At 38.0% G+C, this 20,484-nt stretch overlaps 1 protein-coding gene across 1 annotated transcript in view; it reads left to right on the top strand.

The window, feature by feature from the left end:
* The window catches only part of RASA2 (RAS p21 protein activator 2), a 196,257-nt gene that overhangs the window by 49,218 nt on the left and 126,555 nt on the right, over nt 1–20,484 (top strand). The window contains exon 4 of the mRNA XM_007947529.2: nt 8,902–8,996. Coding sequence (XP_007945720.1) covers nt 8,902–8,996 — 95 coding nt within the window. The remainder of the gene's footprint in view (nt 1–8,901; nt 8,997–20,484) is intronic.

Genomic DNA, 20,484 nt, shown 5'->3' on the forward strand with positions numbered 1-20,484 from the left:
CGATAAAAATCTTCAATTTCCTCATCTTTGGCTTTGGTGGTTGGTGCATAAATTTGAGTAATAGTCGTATTAATGGTTCTTCTTGTAGGCGTATGAATATTATCCTATCACTGATAGCATTGTACTTCAGGACAGATCTTGAAACATCCTTTGTGATGATGAATGCCATGCCATTCCTCTTTAAACAGTTATTCTCCAGCGTAGTAGATCATGTGGTTGTCTGATTCAAAATGGCCAAAACCAGTCCATTTCAGCTCACTAATACCTAGGATGTCAATCTTTAAGCGCTCCATTTCATTTTTGACAACTTCCAATCTTCCTAGATTCATACTTTGTACATTCCATGTTCCGATTATTAATGGATGTTTGCCGCTGTTTCTCCTTAATTTGAGTTGTGCCACATCAGCAAGTGGAGGTCTCTAAAGCTTTACCTTATCCATATGAGTAAGACTGATTTTACTGTGATAATGCAGCTCTTTCCCAGTCCTACTTTGAGAGATTTCTAAGCGTATTGACTCATCTTCCTCCTCTGTGTTGGACAGTGTTTCTGGACTATTCATAAATTTGCTCAGTGATGTATCAGATAGTGTTTCTGTGCTTTTCAGAAGGTTTTCTCTGGCCAATTCTTTGAGAAGTTGATGGCCTCCTCCTTCTTCCTAGTCTGTCTCAGTCTGCAAGCCAGGCTGATACCTGTGCAACAGGTGTACCCTACTGGGTTTGAAACACCAGTGGCACAGCCTCAAGACTCACAGCAACATGTCACCATAGTAGGACAAATCGACAGACAAGTTTGTCTCCGTTACCTGTTGGAAACCCCTCCAACCACCCTTACCTGGATCCCTGTGGGTAACTTCTCGATCTATTCCAGTCCCCTTTGCCTTTTCTGTCCTCTCCCTGCTTTCGCCTCGCTGCTTGTGGTGGGTGGCCTGGGTTCTCTCTCCTCACCTGCTCCCTGCGGTTGACTCCTCAATCTGTTCCTATCCCTTTTGCCTTTTTTGTCCTCTCCCTGCCTTCCCAACTCACTCCTTGTGGGGCATGGCCTGGGTTCCCTGCCTTTACCTGGGTCCCTGAGGCTGACTCCTCAATCTGTTCTAGTTCCCTTTGCCTTTTCTGTCCTCTTCCTGCTTCCTGCCTTGCTGCCTGTTCTTCGGTCTCTGGAATCCGAATGAGAATGCTGTCACTTTAAAATCCAAAATGGTTGCCACTTGTAAACATTCAAAATGACTGCGCCCTCAGTCCCTTTAAATATCCAAAATGGCCACCACTTGTAAACATTCAAAATGGCTGCACCCTTGGTCACTTTAAATATGCAAAATGGCTGCCACGTGTAAACAATCAAAATGGCTGCACCCTCTGGACAAGCAAAAAGGTCAGCGAGAAAAAAAAACCCTGCAATATTTGGGGATCGGCAATAAGAGAAAAAGGCAGAGAAGGAGAATAATGAAGAAAAAATGGGAAAAATGCAAAGAGAACACAGGAACGGGTATAACCATGAGAAAAAAAGAAGAAAAAAATTTCCCAGCCACGAACGGAAAAGGGAAAAGCTGAAAAAGGTCAAAAGCATTAATAATAGTAGTAGTTTTAAAACAGACAAAAGCAAGCAAACTAAAAACCAAAAAGAAAATAAAAACCAGGGAGGGCAGGGCAGGGCAGGGCAGGGCACCCAGGCTCCGTCCAAGCACACAGAGTGGGATGGAGTTCCTGCAGGCCCAGAAGGCGGGTGGGAGTAGGGGATGGCCGAACCGCCGTTCACCAAGCAGGTGTGGGGTAGATGAGTAACAAGGGGAATGTCGTCGTACCTTTTCAGTCTTCCAGGTCTGGAATGTCCTTGGGGCTTCTCAGGTATCTTCTGGAGGCTAGAAGTCTGAATTCCAGGCGCTGGCTCTTGGGGATGTTTCTCTCTCCTCGTGGGCTCACTTGGTTATGGGGTGATTCAGTGGAGTAACAGGGTACTGAGAACTGAGAGGTAGGCCTGCCTGCGCACATGGCCAAGTATCTGTGCTAACCAAAGAACTGTATCCTAAGTCATTCTTGACTTGAGCTGTACACTGTTTTGGAAATCATAGTGCAGGATAAGTACCTATTAACATTTTTGTATCTAAAAAATGAAATGTGGTTTCTGGAGAAGCTGAAACCTCCTCAGTTAGCAATGTGGCTGAAGGAGTTGGTTGGCCTAGAGATGTAAGTGTAAGTATGACTTGCTCTGTGTTGCCAGCACAGAAGGCAATGGGATGGTATATATAAAACCCTGAAAGAGAACAATTTTCAACCAAGAATTATATACCCAGTAAAATTGTCCTTCAAATATGATGGTGAAATTAGTAGATTTCAGATAAGCAGAAACTAAGGGAATTTGTTAAAAGGAGAACAAACTTACAAGAGATACTACAGGGAGTCCTTTGAACAGAGAATCAAAAATAGCAAATAACAACTGACAATACACAAATAACAATACACAAGATGACATAACCCAGAAACCACAGTAGACATATCCACAGTAAATTGAGCTTACAAGATTGTAAACAGGGAACCAGAGACATCTATTTGTAAACGAAGACAACTATAAACCAAAAAGAAGGAAAATACTTCTACAGAACTTCTAAATGGTGAACAAGTCAAGAGAGTTGCAAGATAGAATGGACTGTTGTAATCTCGGGGAGAAAATTATAAATAACAGGGTAACCTCAAAGAAAAATGATAAACCTTCATGTCACAATGAAAAAGAGAACAAGCACAAATATTGAGCAAATACGAAACCAACAGCAACAAAGGAAATGATAACATGATTCATAATCGTAGTGAGCTCAGCACAAAAAATAATTTGGGACAAAGAAACCATGAGCACTATGAAAAAAACACATAACAAAATGACAACAACCAATTCATACTTATCAATAATTACATTGAATGTTAATAGATTAAATGCACCATTCAAGTGACGGAGAGTTGCAGATTGGATAAGAAAACAAAACCCATCAATATGCTGCCTACAAGAGACACAGCTTAGAGACAAAGACAAAAAAGGCTAAAAATCAGAGGTTGGGAAAAGATATATCAAGCAAATGGCAACCATAAGAGAGCAGGAGTGGCAATGTTAATTTTTGATCAAATTGAATTTAAGATAAAAAGCAAAAATCAGTTGGTTTCCTCTACACCAGCAAAGAGATTGCTGAAAAAGAAATAAGGAAATCGATACCGTTTACAATGTTGTTGTTGTTACTTGCTGTCGAGTTGGCCCTGACTCATAGCGACCTATCCTTGGATTTCTGAGGCAATATCACTACGGAAGTAGGATTGCCCAACCTTCTTTCTGAGGAGTGGCTGGTGGGTTTGAACCGCCAGCCTTCTGGTTAGCAGTCAAGTGCTTTAGGCAATATGCTACCAGAGCTCCTACCGTTTACAATAGCAACCAAAAAAAATAAAATACCTGGGAATAAATCTTTATCAGAGACACAGAAGACCTGTACAAAGAAAACTATAAAGAACTACTTCAAGAAACCATAAGAGATCAACATAAATGGAAGAACATCTCATGCTTGTGGATAGGAAGATTGAACATTGTGAAAATGTCAGTTCTATACAAAGCAATCTATACATTCAATGCAATCCCAATACATATCCCATCAACATTCTTTAAGGATATGGATAAACCAATCACTAACTTTATATGGAAAGGAAAGAGACCTCAGATAAGCAATGCACTAATGGAGAAGAAGAACAAAGTAGGAGGGCTCACATTGCCGGATCTTAAAACCTACTACACAGCCACAATAGTCAAAACTGCCTGGTATTGGTATAATGACAGACACGTAGACCAATGGAATAGAGTTGAGAACCCAGAAATAGATCCATCAATGTATGGTCAGCTGATCTTTGACAAATGGTCAAAATCCATTAAATGGGGAAGAGAATGTTTGTTTAATATATGGTGCTGGCAAAACTGGATATCCATTTGCAGAAAAATGAAGCAAGGTCTGTACCTCACACCATACACAAAAACGAACTCCAGATGGATCAAAGACGTAAATGTGAAACCTAAAACTACAGAGTCCTCAAGGAAAAACTAGGGGCAAATTTAGGGGCCCTAATATATGACATAAATAGACTATCAAGCATAACCCAAAATGCACAAACAGCAGAAGAGAAACTAGATGATTGGGACCTTCTAAAAATCAAATTTTTATGTGCTTCCAAAGATTCAACAAAAGAGTCAAAAGAGAACCTACAGATTGGGAAAAAATATTTGGTAATGACACATCTGACAAGGGACTTCTCTCTAGGATTTATAGAAAACTCCAACACCTCAATAACAAAAAGACAAACAATCCAATTAAAAAATGGGCAGAAGACATGAATAGACACTTCACCAAGGAGGATATTCAGGCAGCCAACAAACATATGAAGAAATGCTCACGATCATTAGCCGTTGTTGTTGTTGTTATGTGCCGTCGAGTCGGCCCTGACTCATAGCGACCCCTCCTTGGGTTTCCGAGGCAGTATCACTACGGAAGTAGGATTGCCCAACCTTCCTTCCGAGGAGTGGCTGGTGGGTTTGAACCGCCAGCCTTCTGGTTAGCAGTCAAGTGCCTTAGCCACTATGTTACCAGAGCTCCCCATTAGCCGTTAGAGAGATGCAAATCAAAACAACAGTGAGATACCATCTTGCTCCAGCACTAGTAGCAAAGTTCAACAAGACACAAAATAACAAATTCTGCCAAAGATATGGAGAGATTGGGACTCTCATACACTGCTGGTGGGACTGTAAAATGGTACAACTATTGTGGAAAGCAGTATGGTGATTCCTTCAAAAGTTGGAATTAGAAATACCATTTTACCCAGCCATTCTATTACTAGGTATATATTCTAAAGAAGTCATAGCCGTGACAAGAACAGACATATGCACACCCACATTCATCACAGCCCTATTCACAGTAGCCAAAAGATGGAAACAGCCTAGGTGTCCATCAGCTGAGGAATGGATAACCAAACTTTGGTACATACACACAATGGAATACTATGCCACCCTAAAGAATAACCTAGAATTGCCAAACACCCCATAATGTGGATGAACTTGGAGGACATTATGCTAAGTGAAGTAAGTCAATCTCAACAGGACATATATTGTATTAGTCTGTTATTGTAAAATCAAGGAATTTATATATGGAAAGAAATTTTCTTTGTTGGTTACCAGAGGTGGGAGGGGAGGGGAAGGAACACTGTTAGATAGATAGAAATAAGTATTGATTTTGGGTAAAGAAAAGGGCAAGGTACCAAATGTGAGTGATCAACATGGTGACATTGAGGAAGAGAAAGAGAGAGGTACATGGGAGGTACAGAGAAGAAAGATGAACCCTTTTGCACATACAGTACTGTGTTGTCAGTGAAGGCAAACATGGGTATATGGATGGATAGATGGGTCGACAGGCTGAACTAGGAGATCAGTCTATGAAGTGGGGAGTGTACCCAAGACCATGTTTTGCCATGCTTGCCAGACAGTGGTCCTATAAGTTTATTTGTGTGATCTAATTCCCAGGCACTTGACTGCTAACCAGAAGGCTGGTGGTTCAACCCACCAGCTACTCCTCGGAAGGAAGGTTGGGCAATCTACTTCTGTAGTGATACTGCCTCGGAGACCCAAGGAGGGGTCACTATGAGTCCGGTCTGACTTGATGGCATATAACAACAACATAGTAGAGCCGACAAAGGGCAAGGTTGTAGTCATTTCTTGGCCACAGCCAGCTACCCAGAGGGACCGAGTATTTGAACCTGTGGGCTTGGGACCATAGTCGCAGGGGACATCAAGCTCAATTGGCATAACATACTACAGAAAACATTGTCCCACCTCCTACTTTGGTGGTGAGTAGCGACTGGGATCTTAAAAGGTTGCAAGCAGCCATCTAGATGCAACGATGGGTCTCTCCTCATCCACAGCAAAGAAGAATGAAGAAAACCAAGATTCATGGAAAGAATTAGTCCTAGCGACTAGTACACCATATGATCCTCAGCCTATATGACTATGAGACCAGAAGAACTAGATGGTGCCTGGCTACCACTCTCAACCACTCGGAGTGGCATCTGTGTGGGAGAACCTGGATAGAGAGGGAGAACAATGTGGAACAAAACTCAAAATCACTTGGAGAATAGAAAAAGAGTTTGCTGGTCTGATAGAACTTGTTGGAACCACTGAGACTATGGTCTCTAGTTGCCTTTCAGGTATGGACTTGAAGCCACACCTTTGGCTTCCAGCCAAACAAAAGATAGGCATATGAGTTGAACATTTACCTAAGGTAGATACACTCCTTGGAGAAAACAATCATGGGGGAAGGAAGGGCTGTTTATACTTAGGGGGCAGGAGTGCATGGAGGGATGGACACAGGGAAGAGGTAACTGTTGCATTGTGATAAATTGTAGTCAATGTCGTGAAACAAAAGTGTATGTGAACTGCTGTATGGAAAGTGAATTTGCTCTGTAAATTTTCACCCAAATTGCAATTAAAAAAAAAGTACCAAGCCGTGAAGCGTTGTCTTAACATTTTATTTATATTTTATGAGGAACCATTGGTAAATGGAACCCCTTGACTTGCTAGAGTTGATCATCATTCATAGCATATGATATTGAATACTTTGCCATAATTTTATATCCTAAGCCTAAATGGTATATTGCTTTGCCAGAGATTTAAAGAGGTTTATATGATTTGTCTCTTAGCCTGATTTCCAGCAGTGTAAAGAATATTTGGGTGTTCCAGTCAGTACCTGAAATCTGTGCTTTTTTAATTTGTATAATCACACTGAAAGAAATTCTGTTTTCTCATCATTTTTATCTTCAATTTAAATGAACAAAGACAAATATTTTATTTTCTCGATGCCATTTCTTATAAGATTTGAATTAATTGTAAATGCTTATATGTGTATGTATATATGTGTGTGTATGTGTATATATGTGTGTGTGTGTGTGTGTATATATATATGTGTGTGTGTATATATATATATATATATATTCACAGGAAAATTTTGGCCTTCACATTAGATTTTATCCAATATATTTAAAAGAAAATTGGAAAGAGTTACGTTTTTTGAGGGCCAATTTATTAATCTTGACATTATACATTTTTAAAACTTCATGTATTAGTAGATACAGTTGATGAATTTTAAATAGTTTTCCTTTGGTTGTATATTAATACAGTTATTTTTTAGTGAAAATGTAGCTGTGTATTTTAATATTTTCCTTAAAATTATACATATAGTTAGTCTTCCAAGTCATGATTAAAAAGGTAAGCTCATCAAAATATTTAATATGGTAAAATTATTTAAATAACACCTTTATTGAAATGTAATCCATCTGCCTTAAAATTTGCCCTTTTAAAGTATACAATACAGTGGTTTTTAGTATGTTCACAAAATTTGCAATCATCACCACTAACTCCAGAATAAAATTCTAAATACACTTTTTCTGTTTGTTTTCATGTCATGCCTTCTTTCCTCTGATACACAGAATTTGACATATCTTGGCAGAAAAATTTCTTTACAATTTTCTGTAGATTTTTGCATGTTGAACTAAAAGATCAAGATATGTCATAAATGAAAGATGAAGTATGATTAAAGCCTATTGCCAGCAAGTCTATTCCCACTCATAGCAACCCTGAGGGATATAGTATAACTGCCCTGTAGAGTTTCTAAGCCTGTAAATCTTTATGGAAGCAGACTGCCTTATCTTTCTCTTGTGGAGCAACTGGTAGATTTGAACCTCTGACTTTTCTGTTAAGTAGCTGAGTGCTTAACAGTGCCACCAGGGCTCCTTGAAGTACAATTCCAAACCAAAAACCAAACTCATTGCCATCAAGTCGATTCCGACTCATGGTAACCCTCATTGGGTTTCCAAGGCTATAATCTTTACAGAAGTGGATTGCCCCATCTTCCTTCTGTGGAGCGCTGGTCGGTTTGAACCACCAACCTTCTGGTTAGCAGTCAAATGCCTTAGGCACTGTGCCACCAGAGCTTCTTTGAAGTATAATTAGGATGTTTAAAATGAAAATTCTTATCTGATAAAAATGAAAGGAAGTGACTCTTTTTCGTTTTAGGATATATTCTTTTTTGAAGCTTTGTGTAGAATCTTGGAGTAAATTGTCAGTCATATACAGCCATATACAAAACTACGCCTACTTCTTAAAATTGAATTGAGGAAGGAAATGCTTTGTACAGCAACATGGCAAATACTTTATTATAATAATATTTCTGTGTCTTCCTCTCACTCACACTGATTTGTTCATTGTGCTGTATTTTTTTTTTTCTGAGAGGTATAAAGTCTTTTGGGAACTGCTTTGATCTTTTTATTCATTGAAGTAACGTAATCATTCTGTGTTTTCATTTTGATAAAAGCAGGTTTTTAATTATTGTGGTTTTAATTTCATAATGTTCATGTCAGTATTTAGTATATTTAGTGATACTTTGTTTTACCTTTTCTCTTTTTTGAAATTCATAAACTCATATTAAATGGAGCTATGTATGCTTAAAATTTACCAGAAGATACGATTATTTATAAAGAATCCTTAGGATTAGTTTGCACTACCACTGTGTATTGCTTTTTGCATTAACTGTACTCTGGGTGAAAATGTGAATCTGAGTAAGTAGTTAAAAAATGCAGTTTGATGTAAATGCAACTGAATTTTTGTCTAATCTTCTGATTCAAAATGTCTCAGAGGAGGGTCTGCCAAGGGTCAAAGGAAACTAAAGTGCTTTTTCATTTTTTACAATATAGAATAATATTTTATAAATGTAGAATTTTTTTTACATATCAGATACAAGTTATTTTAAAATAATTTTACACGTTATGTGTAACAGTGCTAATGAATCTTAAGGTTAAACAAAATGTGTTTTTTCATACTGTTTTATGTATTTTTTGCAGGAAAAGTAGCCATCAAAAAAGAAGACTTGTGTAACCATAGTGGTAAAGAAACTTGGTTTTCCCTGCAGCCTGTTGATTCCAATTCAGAAGTTCAGGTAAATATTAAGGCTTAAGTAATGCACGAGCTTTTCACACACAGGAAAAAATGAACTGAGTATACTAGTTCATGTAGATAGCATTTTTTATACCATGTTTTAAATTCTGGCCCCACATATTTGGGTTATACAGACCTTTGAATAATAAAGAGTTGGAAGGAAATGGTTTTGCCATATGAATTCAAGAATAATGCACATGCATGTATGTTAGTTTGGGGCAGCTGTTTTAGGTGGACTTTTTCTTTCATGCTTTAGTTTTTCTGTTTGAGTCACAGTAGCAAATTATTACTTTTTTTTTTTCAGAGAAGAAGTTTGAAGGGAAAGGATAGGTTGTACTATAAGAAGAATCCTTTGAAGCCTATGATTTCATTCTTTTTCATGAGGATGCTTTGTTTACTCTCCAGTAAACTAGACTTGGGAAAACCAAGCCCAAGCCCATCATTGCCGAGTCTTCATTTCCATGTCCACCCCTTCCTGTTATTCACTTCTCTTTTTATTTGAAAGGGTATCATTCCTCTTTTTAAGGTTCTTCTTTCTTCTTGCCAAAATAAGTCTTAGACAGATTCTGTATGTAAGTGAAGAAGTAAGGTTAACTGTGCAGCTGAACTGTATTTGTTTCTGGAAAGTGTGAGTCTTAGAAATTGCCATTTGTATCTACAGGGAATCTTTTTCTTTAACTCTATTTATTTATAAAGTACGGTAAGCATTGTGAAACCATTTCCCAAGGGCATAGCTGCAAGCAAGATTTTTCCTCTCTAAAAGAAGTTATAATTTGTCACAGTGACTCAAACAGAAGTTTAAGGCAAGAAAAAAGTACTGCACACACACCCAGAGATAATTTGCAAATAAAGTGTTTTGTTCTTCATTTCCTCGTGACTTCTCAAGCATTCTATTTGATTAATTCTCAAAAAATTAAGTATCTGTATACTAAAATCCCTTCTTCTTAAATACAAAATATAAATGAAAATTTTCCTCTTTGATTCATTCTACTTTTTTTTTTTAACCTTAATTGTGCTTTGGGTGCAGATTTACAAAGCAGATTTGTTTTACATTCAACAGTCATGAACATTTGATTTCACAGCCCCATCTTTCTGTTCCTTTTAATATCCTTTTCTTTCTTCATTTGACTGTAACTGTTGTTCAGACCCCTATTTTACAGTATTGTAAATGATCTAGATGAAAGATAATGTGGTGAAGCAGAAAGAGTTTTAATCTGGAAGTCAGAAAATTTAGGTACTAATTGTCTAATATGGTTACTTTGATAACCATGAATTTCATTTCTATAAAACGGGAATAAAAGTTACCATGTTTGACTCATACGGTTGTGAGATACAAGTGAAGTATCTCTAAGAGTAGTTTGCTGTTATTGTTAGCTGCCTAGAGTTGGCCCTTGACTCATGGTAACCCCGTGTACAATGGAGCAGAATGCTGCGTGGTCCTGTGTCATGATCAGTTGTAGATTGGATTGTTAGGATACATAGGGTTTGCATTGGCTGGCTTTTGACTAGGCTGTTTTTTAAAAAAGAAGTCTGTCTTAGTCTGGAAGCACCACTGAAATCTGTTCAACATCATAAAAAAGAACAACTCATTGCTAATCAAGTCAGATTCGACTCATAGCAACCCGTCCTTGGGTTTCTGAGGCAGAATCACTACGAAAGTAGATTGCCCAGTCATCCTTCCGAGGAGTAGCTGGTGGCTGTGAACTGCCAGCCTTCATAGCAACACTCAAGTTTTTGCTAACAGATGAGTGGTGGCTGTTTACTATATGAATTGGCTGGGAATCCAACCCCTGTCTCCCACGTGGAAGGCAAAGGTTCTACTATTGAACCAATCACCTCATTAAGATTACTTTGAAAGGTGTTAATTGTTAAGCAGATGTAAAATACTGTTATCTGTTTACCAGTTCCCTCAAATGGCTTTATCAGAAGGCAGATAGAAAAGTTTTAAACTGCCAGTTTTTCTTTTTTATAGTTTTAACAAAAGGCAAGAAAAGAAAAGACTGAAAACTAGTCTGAAATGAGATTTGAGGATTATTTTAAGATTTACTTTAAGCCTGTTCTTATGACCAGTGTAAATTTACTAAATGATTAAGGGCTCTAGATACTAAAAAGTATAGAATATACTTCAGAATTATTGGAGATGGTTTTATAGAATAGTGCTAGGTGACAATACCAAGTTTTTATTTGATGTTACATATAAAACTCATCTCTAAAACAGGAAAATTTGGCAGGTGGCTTTTACCTATTCAATATAATATTGAGGTTTTTTTTTTTTATTTGCTACACATTATTTCCATGGTCATTAGTTATTAACCTTTCTAGCTTTTTTTATCTTAAATGACAATCAGTAAGATGTACTCACTATTTAAAATAAATTTTGGAAGAAAGAATATTTTAGGAGGTAGGAGCAATGCAAATTAGTTTTCTAGTTAATAGGTTACCATTGAGAATATTGTCTGGCCCCAAAACTGATGTATGAAAACAAACTTTGTGAATCTAGAAAAGGTAGAAAAGCAGCCCATAATACCTCATGATTCATGCAAATCCTGCTGTGCTAAAAAATTCTTTTTACCTGCATAAATTTTTTTTTTTTTTTTAAATTAGGATTTGGGTGAAGATTTACAGAGTAAATTCACTTTTCATACAGCAGTTCGCATATACTTTGTCTCATGTCATTGACCAAAATTTACAATGCAGCAGCTCCCCTCCCACTCCTCCCCATAGTTACCTCCTCCCAGTGTCCATCCCTTCATACTCTTCTGCACCCTGAGCTATCTCCCTGTGCATAAGCAGCCCTTCCTTCTCCCATGATTGTTCTCTCCAGGGCATGTGTCTACTTGAGGTAAATGTTTAACTCACATGCCTGTACTTTGTTTGGCTGGAAACCACAGTTGTGGGTTCAATTCCAGACCTGAAGGGCAACTAGGGGCCATAATCTCAGTGGTTATACCAGGCTCTATTGGACCAGCAAACCTGGTCCCCATTTTTTGCCTCCAAACGCTTTTGAGTTTTGTACCACATTGTTCTCCCTCTTTATGTAGGATCTCCTACATCCCTTCCAAGTGGATGGCAGTGGTAGCTGGGCACCATCTAGTTCTTCTGGTCTCATAGTTGTATAGGTTACCTGCATAAATTTTATAAGCTTTTTGTAAATATGGAAAATAAGAGCAATTGATGGAATGATAAGAGAAAGCTACGAGACAGATTGAGTTCATCAGGAAGATTAAATTTAGTGATTTTGATATAGTATATACAAAACATAGTACTGAGTGGTGGCATAGCACCTAAGGCACTTGACTACTAACCAGAAGGCTGGCGTTTCAAAGCCACCAGCCACTCCTTGGAAGGAAGATCGGGCAATCTACTACTATGGAGATACTGGCTCAGAAACCCAAGGAGGGGTCGCTATGAGTCAGACACGACTCGATGGCACATAACAACAACAACGAGTGCTTAATGTACATTATCTCATTTAATCTTCAGAAAAATGCTATGAGATTGACATTATTACTTTCATTTTATAAATAAAGAAAATGAGATTCATGGAGGTTAAATAATTTGTCCAAAGTAAGAACTAAGTTGTAGAGCCTGATTCCAATAGCAATCTGTCTGATTTTAAAGCTCCTAACCACAGTGCTTTATTCCCTTTCACTATTCTATCCTGTCACTCATAGAAAATTTCCAGCAGAGATTAGGAGGATGGATCACTTAGGGAACTTGTGACTATAAGGAAAAGTTGTTTTGTTGTTATGTGTCATCGAGTCAGACCCGACTCATAGAGACCCCTCCTTGGGTTGCTGAGGCAGTATCACTAGGGAAGTAGATTGCCCAACCTTCCTTCCGAGGAACAGAAGCCCACTCAAATTAGCTGAAAGGGAAAAGAAGCATTAGAAAGTTCCTAGGAAACATCTTGGAATACCATTATAGTAACCCCTACATGGCCAGTTTGAGCTAGAAAGTTACCAGGCATTTGCAGAGGAGCTGCATCTTAAGTGGAAGTTAGGTTCTTAAGGCAGTAAGTCAAGTGCAATTCTCATCAAGCCGAAATTATTTTTTGAAAAGACTTTTAATTTCTCATAAAGTATAATGAAGTATTGGTTTATTTGTTTTGGGTTGGCTGATACATATAATGGTTGACTTACCTGTGTGGCCATGGTGACTGAAAAATACTGTATCTTTAAACTGTAGACTCCATTCAGTCCAGCAAATAGATGCTCATACTGCAAGAGGCACATGGGAACTGAGGCCCCTGATTCATTTCTCCCTACTAATATGCTTGCTTACTCTGCTCTTTGAGTGTAAGTGCTCACTATTTAAATGTTTTTTTTATCCTTTCATTTTGCATAGTGAATAATGTTTTCTCTTTATCTTTCCTTCTCATTTTACAAACTGTGTATGATTATATTGATTTAATTCAAATGATGAGATTGCATTGTATTCTTTTTTAATATGTCTGATGAGAGTGTATCTCTCCCTTCTGCTTCTTTCTGTGAGTCCACTCTAATCTTGTTTCTCTCTGCACATCACCTTTCTTCTTGGCAGCTAAAAAGTACCAGACTGACCTTTGATCTTATTGACCATACAGCCTCTCTCACTCTCTAAGATCTGACTCTTTTCTATGCTACAATTTAGAGAGAGATTTTGACCAAACGGGTCATTTGTGCACCCCAGTCTTAATTGGATGTGGATGGAGGATAAAATCCCTGTAGAGCCCAGTTTTGTGTTTTGTTCCCTAAGAAAGGGGTTTGGGTAGAGAAAATAATTGACATCTCAACTTCAGAGAAAGGTATGTTTGATTTCTTAGTACTGCTATTAATTGACATTTGTATCCAAAATAGTTGCTAACTTATTATTGCTTGAGGATCTTCATTGATGAAATAAGAACTTTAGTATACAGGATTCCCTTTGGTTTTGAAGTTCTGTGATTTTATATCAAAATGTAATTTAGCCCTCAGAAAATCTCCAGTAGTAGTAAGATAGGTTTTATACCAAAAAATATGAAAAATTACTAAGAATTATAACTTCTTTCTTTGAATTGTCTCAGATGATTTATTATTTCTGCTAATAATGTTTATAATAATTTTCTGTTTTCAAAATGTCAAAATATTATTAATAATATTTTAAGAGTGCATTTTTCAGCTTCTTTTGGTTTGGCTTGATTCTTCCGTTTGCAGGTTTATTCTCTATGTTGAACCATTCTCTTTTCATCCCACTCTAATCTGTCTTCCAGAACCACAGAAGGTCAGAGGGAGAGTACAAACAGTTTGTAGTGTTATTCATGGCATTGGTATCACTAAATCTGAAGAAAATTTTTCAGTTTTCTTCTTTTTTGATCTTTTAACAGCTTTTGATACTGTTGAACACACCTTCCTTTTTTGAATTTTCTTTCTCAGTTTATTATCCTGGTTATTATCCTACTTTGTTTTACTTTCATTTGGTATTCTTTCTCCATTTCCTTTGCTGCTATAAAACCAAACCCAGCCCATTGCCATTGTTGCTATAGGTGAAATTAATAAAGATTGTTTGTGCTGGTGTTATTTCTTATACATCTTTTGGCCTCAGTGATCTGTGGTTGTACTATTAAATGTTTGGTCCTTGAATTCACAAGATACTAAGTATTTTTCCTTTCTTTATTTCTTAGGAACTGTGATAAAGATCACAACCGTACAAATTTCTAGTTGCAGAATAAAAAGTTGATTACAAAATATGCTTAACAGTGATCAGTAAGACTGATTAAACAAAATCTCCCAAATTTTCCATACATCTTCATTAATTAAGAGTGTTTGTCTCTTGTGCAACTTGTATAAGCAGTAAATCCAGATATACTGTCAATCATGATCTTTTGATGCAATTACATAGTTAATAAATCCTTACAACAAGCATATCTTGAATTTCTGGTCATGCCATAAGTTATTGATTGCCTTTGTAGTTTGTTTTTGGTTGGGTTTTATTTATTTATTTTTTAAAATTTGGTAATATGGCCTCTGCCTTATACCTTAATATGGCCTCTGTCTTAAAAAAAGAAATACACTGATTATAGCTAGTAATACATCAGTTTTTTTGCATGCCTGACTAAGACATAATGCATGTAAAAATGTACTTCATTATTGCAGGTTGATTTTAAAAAAAAGTATTTGTAAAAATAAGAAAGAAATAGAAAATCAAAGATGCATGGAAAGAGTTAGTCCAAGGAACAAATGGACCATGGAAACCTCAGCCTACATCATCCTGAGACCAGAAGGACTAGGTGATGTCTGGCTACCAATGCCAATTACTTGGAAAAGAATTAAAATTGGGCATCCTGGATGGAGTGGGAGAAAAATGTAGATCAAAATTTAAAAACATAAAAAAGGACCAGAATTGCTGGTTGGATAGAGACTGGTGAAACCTCCAAGATTATGGCCCTTTTTGGATCGGAAACGTAACTCATTCCCATGGTTTAAATCTCAGCCACATAGTATATAGACATTATGTTGTTTTGTTAGGTGCCGTTGGGTCGTCTGTGACTCATATTGACCCTCTGTACAGCTGAACAAAACACTGCCTTGTCCTTTGCCAGCTCCATGATCCCTGCTGTACCTGAGCCCATCATTACAGGCACTGTGTCAATCCATCTTGTTGAGGGCCTTCCCCCTTTTCGCTGACCCTCCACTTTACCAAGCATGATATCTTTCTGCAGGGAATGGTCCCTTCTGACAACATGACCAAAGTAGGTGCAACAAAGTCTGGCCATTCTCGCTTCCAAGGAACATTACAGCTGCACTTCTTTCAGGACAAATTTGTTAGTTCTTTTAGCAGTCCATGGTACTTTAAGCATTCTTCACCAACACCATGACTCGAAAGCATCGACTCTTCTTTGGTCTTCCTTATTCATTGTCCCGCTCTCAAATGCATATGAGGCAATTGAAAATACTATAGTGTCAGGTGTACCTTAGTCTTCAAAGAGATGTCTTTGCTTTTCAGCACTTGAGAGAGATCCTTCACAGCCAGTTATATGTTGTCTGATATCTTGACTGCTGCTTCCATTGGTGTTGATTGTAGAACCAAGTAATATGAGGTCTTTAACAACTTTAATCTTTTTTCCATCTGTCGTGATGCTGCTTATTGGTCCAGTTGTGAGGATTTTTGTTTTCTTTATATTGAGGTGTAAGCCATACTGCAGACTTTAATCTTCATCAGTAAGTGCTTCAAGTCATCCTTACTTTGAGCAAACAAAGTTGTGTCATCAGCATATTGCAGGTTGTTAGAGTCCTCCTCTAATCCTCATGTCATGTTTCTTCTTCATATAGTCCATCCTCTTGGATTATTTGCTCAGCGTACAGATTGAATAAGTATGGTGAAAGGATACAACCCTGACACACTTCCTTCCTGATTTTAAACCATACAATGTCCCTGTTTTGGTTACCTGGTGCTGCTCTGACAGTAATATATCACAAATGGGATGGCTTGAACAAACAGGAGTTTATTCTCTTATAGTTTGGAGGCTTTAAGTCCAAGTTTAAAGTGCCAGGCTCTAGGGGCTGGGTGAAAGCCCCACAACCTTGGGTTCCAGCTCTGCCTCCTATTCCCGGCCCACTGAAGTTGGAAGCTTTTCTTCACTCAGACAGCTTTTGGCTTTTGAGACTGACAAGCCCAAGGTTGACCAGTAAAAACGCACAGTCCCGATGTTACCAAACCATACAGCAGGCCATTAATTCAAGTCTATTGAAAGTCCCAAGGACAGCAGACCGTGGCAGGCTACTGAACAATGACACGGCTACCTGCAGGGTTCAAGCATGCCGTAAGCTAGAGACCGTTTCCCTAAGCCTTCTCCTTATATACCAGAAGCAGACCACATCCCTAAAGCAGCTACTCAGCTGCTCACGATAGATTCCACCACGGAGTTGATTTCCAGTCTCATCATGGGGAATACTACATCCAACTGCCCAGCCACTCAACCAGGCCCAGCCAAGTTGACACAGAAGCTTAACTACCACAGGTACTTTATTCTGTTAGAACAGCACCCTCCTGGTCTATGTACAAGTTCCTCATGAGTAAATTAAGTGTTCTGGAATTTTCTTTCTTCTCAGTGTTAATGATAGTTTGTTATGATCCACACAGTCAAATGCTTTTGTGTAGTCAATAAAACACAAGTAAACGTCTCTCTGATACTCTTTGCTTTGAGCCGAGGTCCATCTGACATTAGCAGTGATACACCTCGTTCCATATTTGTACCCATTTGAAAGAAAGAATGTGGAAATTATCAAACAATATTGTTTATATTGCATGCAAGTAAAATCTTACTGAAAATAATTAAAAAACGGTTGCAGCAGTGTATTGACAGAGAACTTCCAGAAATGCAAGCTGGATTCAGATATACAGGCATATGAACTGAAAAATTACATCAGGAAGATTCACACCTTAGAACAATTAGCTATGGGAGATTAGAAGGGCAGCATTTGCGTAGGGAGAAAGCTAGGAAGGCAGGAATGTATAGCTAAGAAGGACCCAGGGAAAGGGTAACGATAGGCAAGAAGTGGGACGAGAGCTATTACATTGTGAGGATTGTGGTTAGTGTCATGAAACAAAATGTGTATATACTATTGAATGAAAAACAAATCTGCTGTGTAAAATTTCACTCAAATGACAATAAAAAGTTAAAAAAATAAGGAATGAACCATTATGTATAATATTCAATATTTATGGAGAAAAATCTATCTGTAAATAATTGGCATTAATATCTGAGATGTTAAATAAAACCTGTATTTTGTTTTGCATTTGACCAGTCAGTTGGGTCCAGAATGATTTACAGTATGTAATTCCTATATATAAAAGTGTCTATAAGAAATCCAGAGGTTTTCCCCTTTACATGAGGAAAAATTGTCACTGCTTGAAACAATATATTGAGTTCTTTTATGTGGAAATGATTATTGAAATTTTCTTATAAAAACCAAACCATTTTCTAGACTTAAGAGGTTTTTAAATGCATGCTTTTTACTTTTCCCAAATACCTACAATCATACAAATTTCCCAAACTGTATACAGAAATTCATATATCTTCTATATGATACCAGAATATACTAAAATAAAATTGCATATAATCACAGCAGTTTCCATGTGAAAATTTTATAAATATACTTGAAATAAACCTTCACACAGTACCAGCATAATGTTAAGATCCTGAATATACTGCTTAATATAAATCAATTTGATACATATATCAGCCTAACATTACCAATCTTTTGAAAAGATTGGTTTATTTGTTTTACTTTTTTTGATTTTTATTGTGATTTGGGTGAAACTTTACAGAGCAGATTTATTTTCCATACAGCAGTTCACATACACTTTGTCTCATGACATTGACTGCAGTTTCCCACGATGTAGGAGCTTCCCTCCCACATCCTTCGCATAGTCACCTCTTCCCTGTGTCCTTCCCTCCCATGCACTCCTGTCTCCTGAGCTGTCTCCCTGTGCATAGATAGCCCTTCTATTCTCCCATGCTTGATCTCTCCAAGGAGTGAATCTTCCTAATGTAAATGTTCAGCTCCTATGCCTGTCTTTTGTTGGACTGGAAGCCACAGGAGTGGGTTCAATTCCAGACCTGAAGGGCAGCTAGAGGCCATAGTCTCAGGGGTTCTACCAGGCTCTATCAGACCAGCAAACCTGGTCCTTTTTTTTTTTTTTTTTAATGATTTTGAGTTTTGTTCCACATTGTTCTCCCACTCTATCCAGGATCTCCTACATAGATCCCCCTCTGAGTGGTTGACAGTGGTAGATGGGCACCAACTAGTTCTTCTGGTCTCATTGTCACATAGACTGAGGATCCCATGGTGTCCCAGTCATTTGGACTAATTGTTTCCATGGATCTTTGGTTTTCTTCATTCTTTGCTCTGGATGAGGAGAGACCCATTGTTGCATCTAGATGGCCGCTTGGAAGCTTTTAAGATCCCAGTCACTGTTTGCCAAAGTAGGATGTGGAACAATGTTTTTGTGTAGTATGTTATGCCAGTTGAGCTTGAGATCCCCTGCGACCATGGTCCCGAGCCCACAGGTCCAACTATTCGCTCCCTCTAGGGTAGCTGTCTGTGGCCAAGAAGTGACTACAGTCCCTTGTCAGCTCTGCTATATACATGAGAATTCTTACAGAACATAGAGATACTCTTGTAGAGCATCATTGCTGACCCTATACATGGTCATGGGCACACTGCCCCCTGCATAGACATACCTAATAGTTGAGCATGTCCACCCATCTGTCCACCCGTAGATGGCCAGTGTTTGCCTTCACTGACAATGCAGTACTGCATATGCAGAAGGGTTCATCTTTGTTGTCTGTACCTCCCATGCACCTCTCTCTGTCTTTCTCTTCCTCCATGCTACCGTGTTGATCACGTGCATTTGGTACATTGCTCTTTTCTTCACCCAAATCAGTACTTGTCTCTACTTATCTGACAGTGTTCCCTCCCCTCCTCTCCCAGCCCTGGTAACCAACAAAGAAAATTTCCTTCCATATATTATAAACCTTTCCTTGACTTTTTATAATAATGGACTAATACAATATATGTCTTTCTGTGATTGACTTATTTTACTCAGCATAGTGTCCTCCAAGTTCATGCACATTATGGAGTGTTTTGCCGATTCTACTTTCTTGTTTAGGGTTGCATAACATTCCATTGTATGTACGTACCATAGTTTGGTTATCCATTCTTCATTTGATGGACACCTAGGTTGTTTCCATCTTTTTGCTATTTTAAATAGTGCTGTGATGAACATGGGTGGCGTATGTCTGTTCTTGTCCTGGCTCTCACTTCTTTAGGATATATACCTAGTAATGGAGTGGTTGGGTCAAATGTATTTCTAATTCCAACTTTTTAAGGAATCTCCATACTGCTTTCCACAGTCGTTGTATAATTTGACAGTCCAACCAGCAATGTATAAGAGTCCCAATCTCTCCGCATACTTGGCAACATTTGTTATTTTGTGTCTTGTTGAACTTTGCTACTAGTGCTGGAGCAAGATGGTATCTCATTGTTGTTTTGCTTTGTATCTCTCTAATGGCTAATGCTCCTGAGCATTTCTTCATATGTTTGTTGGCTGCCTGAATATCCTTTGGTGAAGTGTCCATTCATGTCTTCTACCCATTTTTTTAAAATTGGATTGTCTTTTTGTTGTTGAGGTGTTGAAGTTTTCTATAAATTCTGGAGATAAGTCCCTTGTCCAATATGTCATTGCTGAATATTTTTACCCAATCTGTAGGTTCTCTTTTGACTCTTTTGGGCAAGTCTTGGGAAGCACATAAAAATTTAATTTTGAGAAGGTCCCATTCATCTAATTTCTCTTCTGCTGTTTGTGCATTTTGAGTTATACTTGATAGTCTATTTATGACATAATGTTGTTGTTGTTGTTGTCGTTACGTGCCGTCGAGTCAGACCTGACTCATAGCGACCCCTCCTTGGGTTTCTGAGGCAGTATCACTATGGAAGTAGATTGCCCAACCTTCCTTCTGAGGAGTG

The sequence above is a fragment of the Orycteropus afer genome, unplaced genomic scaffold, assembly GCF_000298275.1.
Source record: "Orycteropus afer afer isolate SDZICR_OR568_19922 unplaced genomic scaffold, OryAfe1.0 scaffold00188, whole genome shotgun sequence".
Taxonomy (NCBI): Eukaryota; Metazoa; Chordata; class Mammalia; order Tubulidentata; family Orycteropodidae; genus Orycteropus; species Orycteropus afer.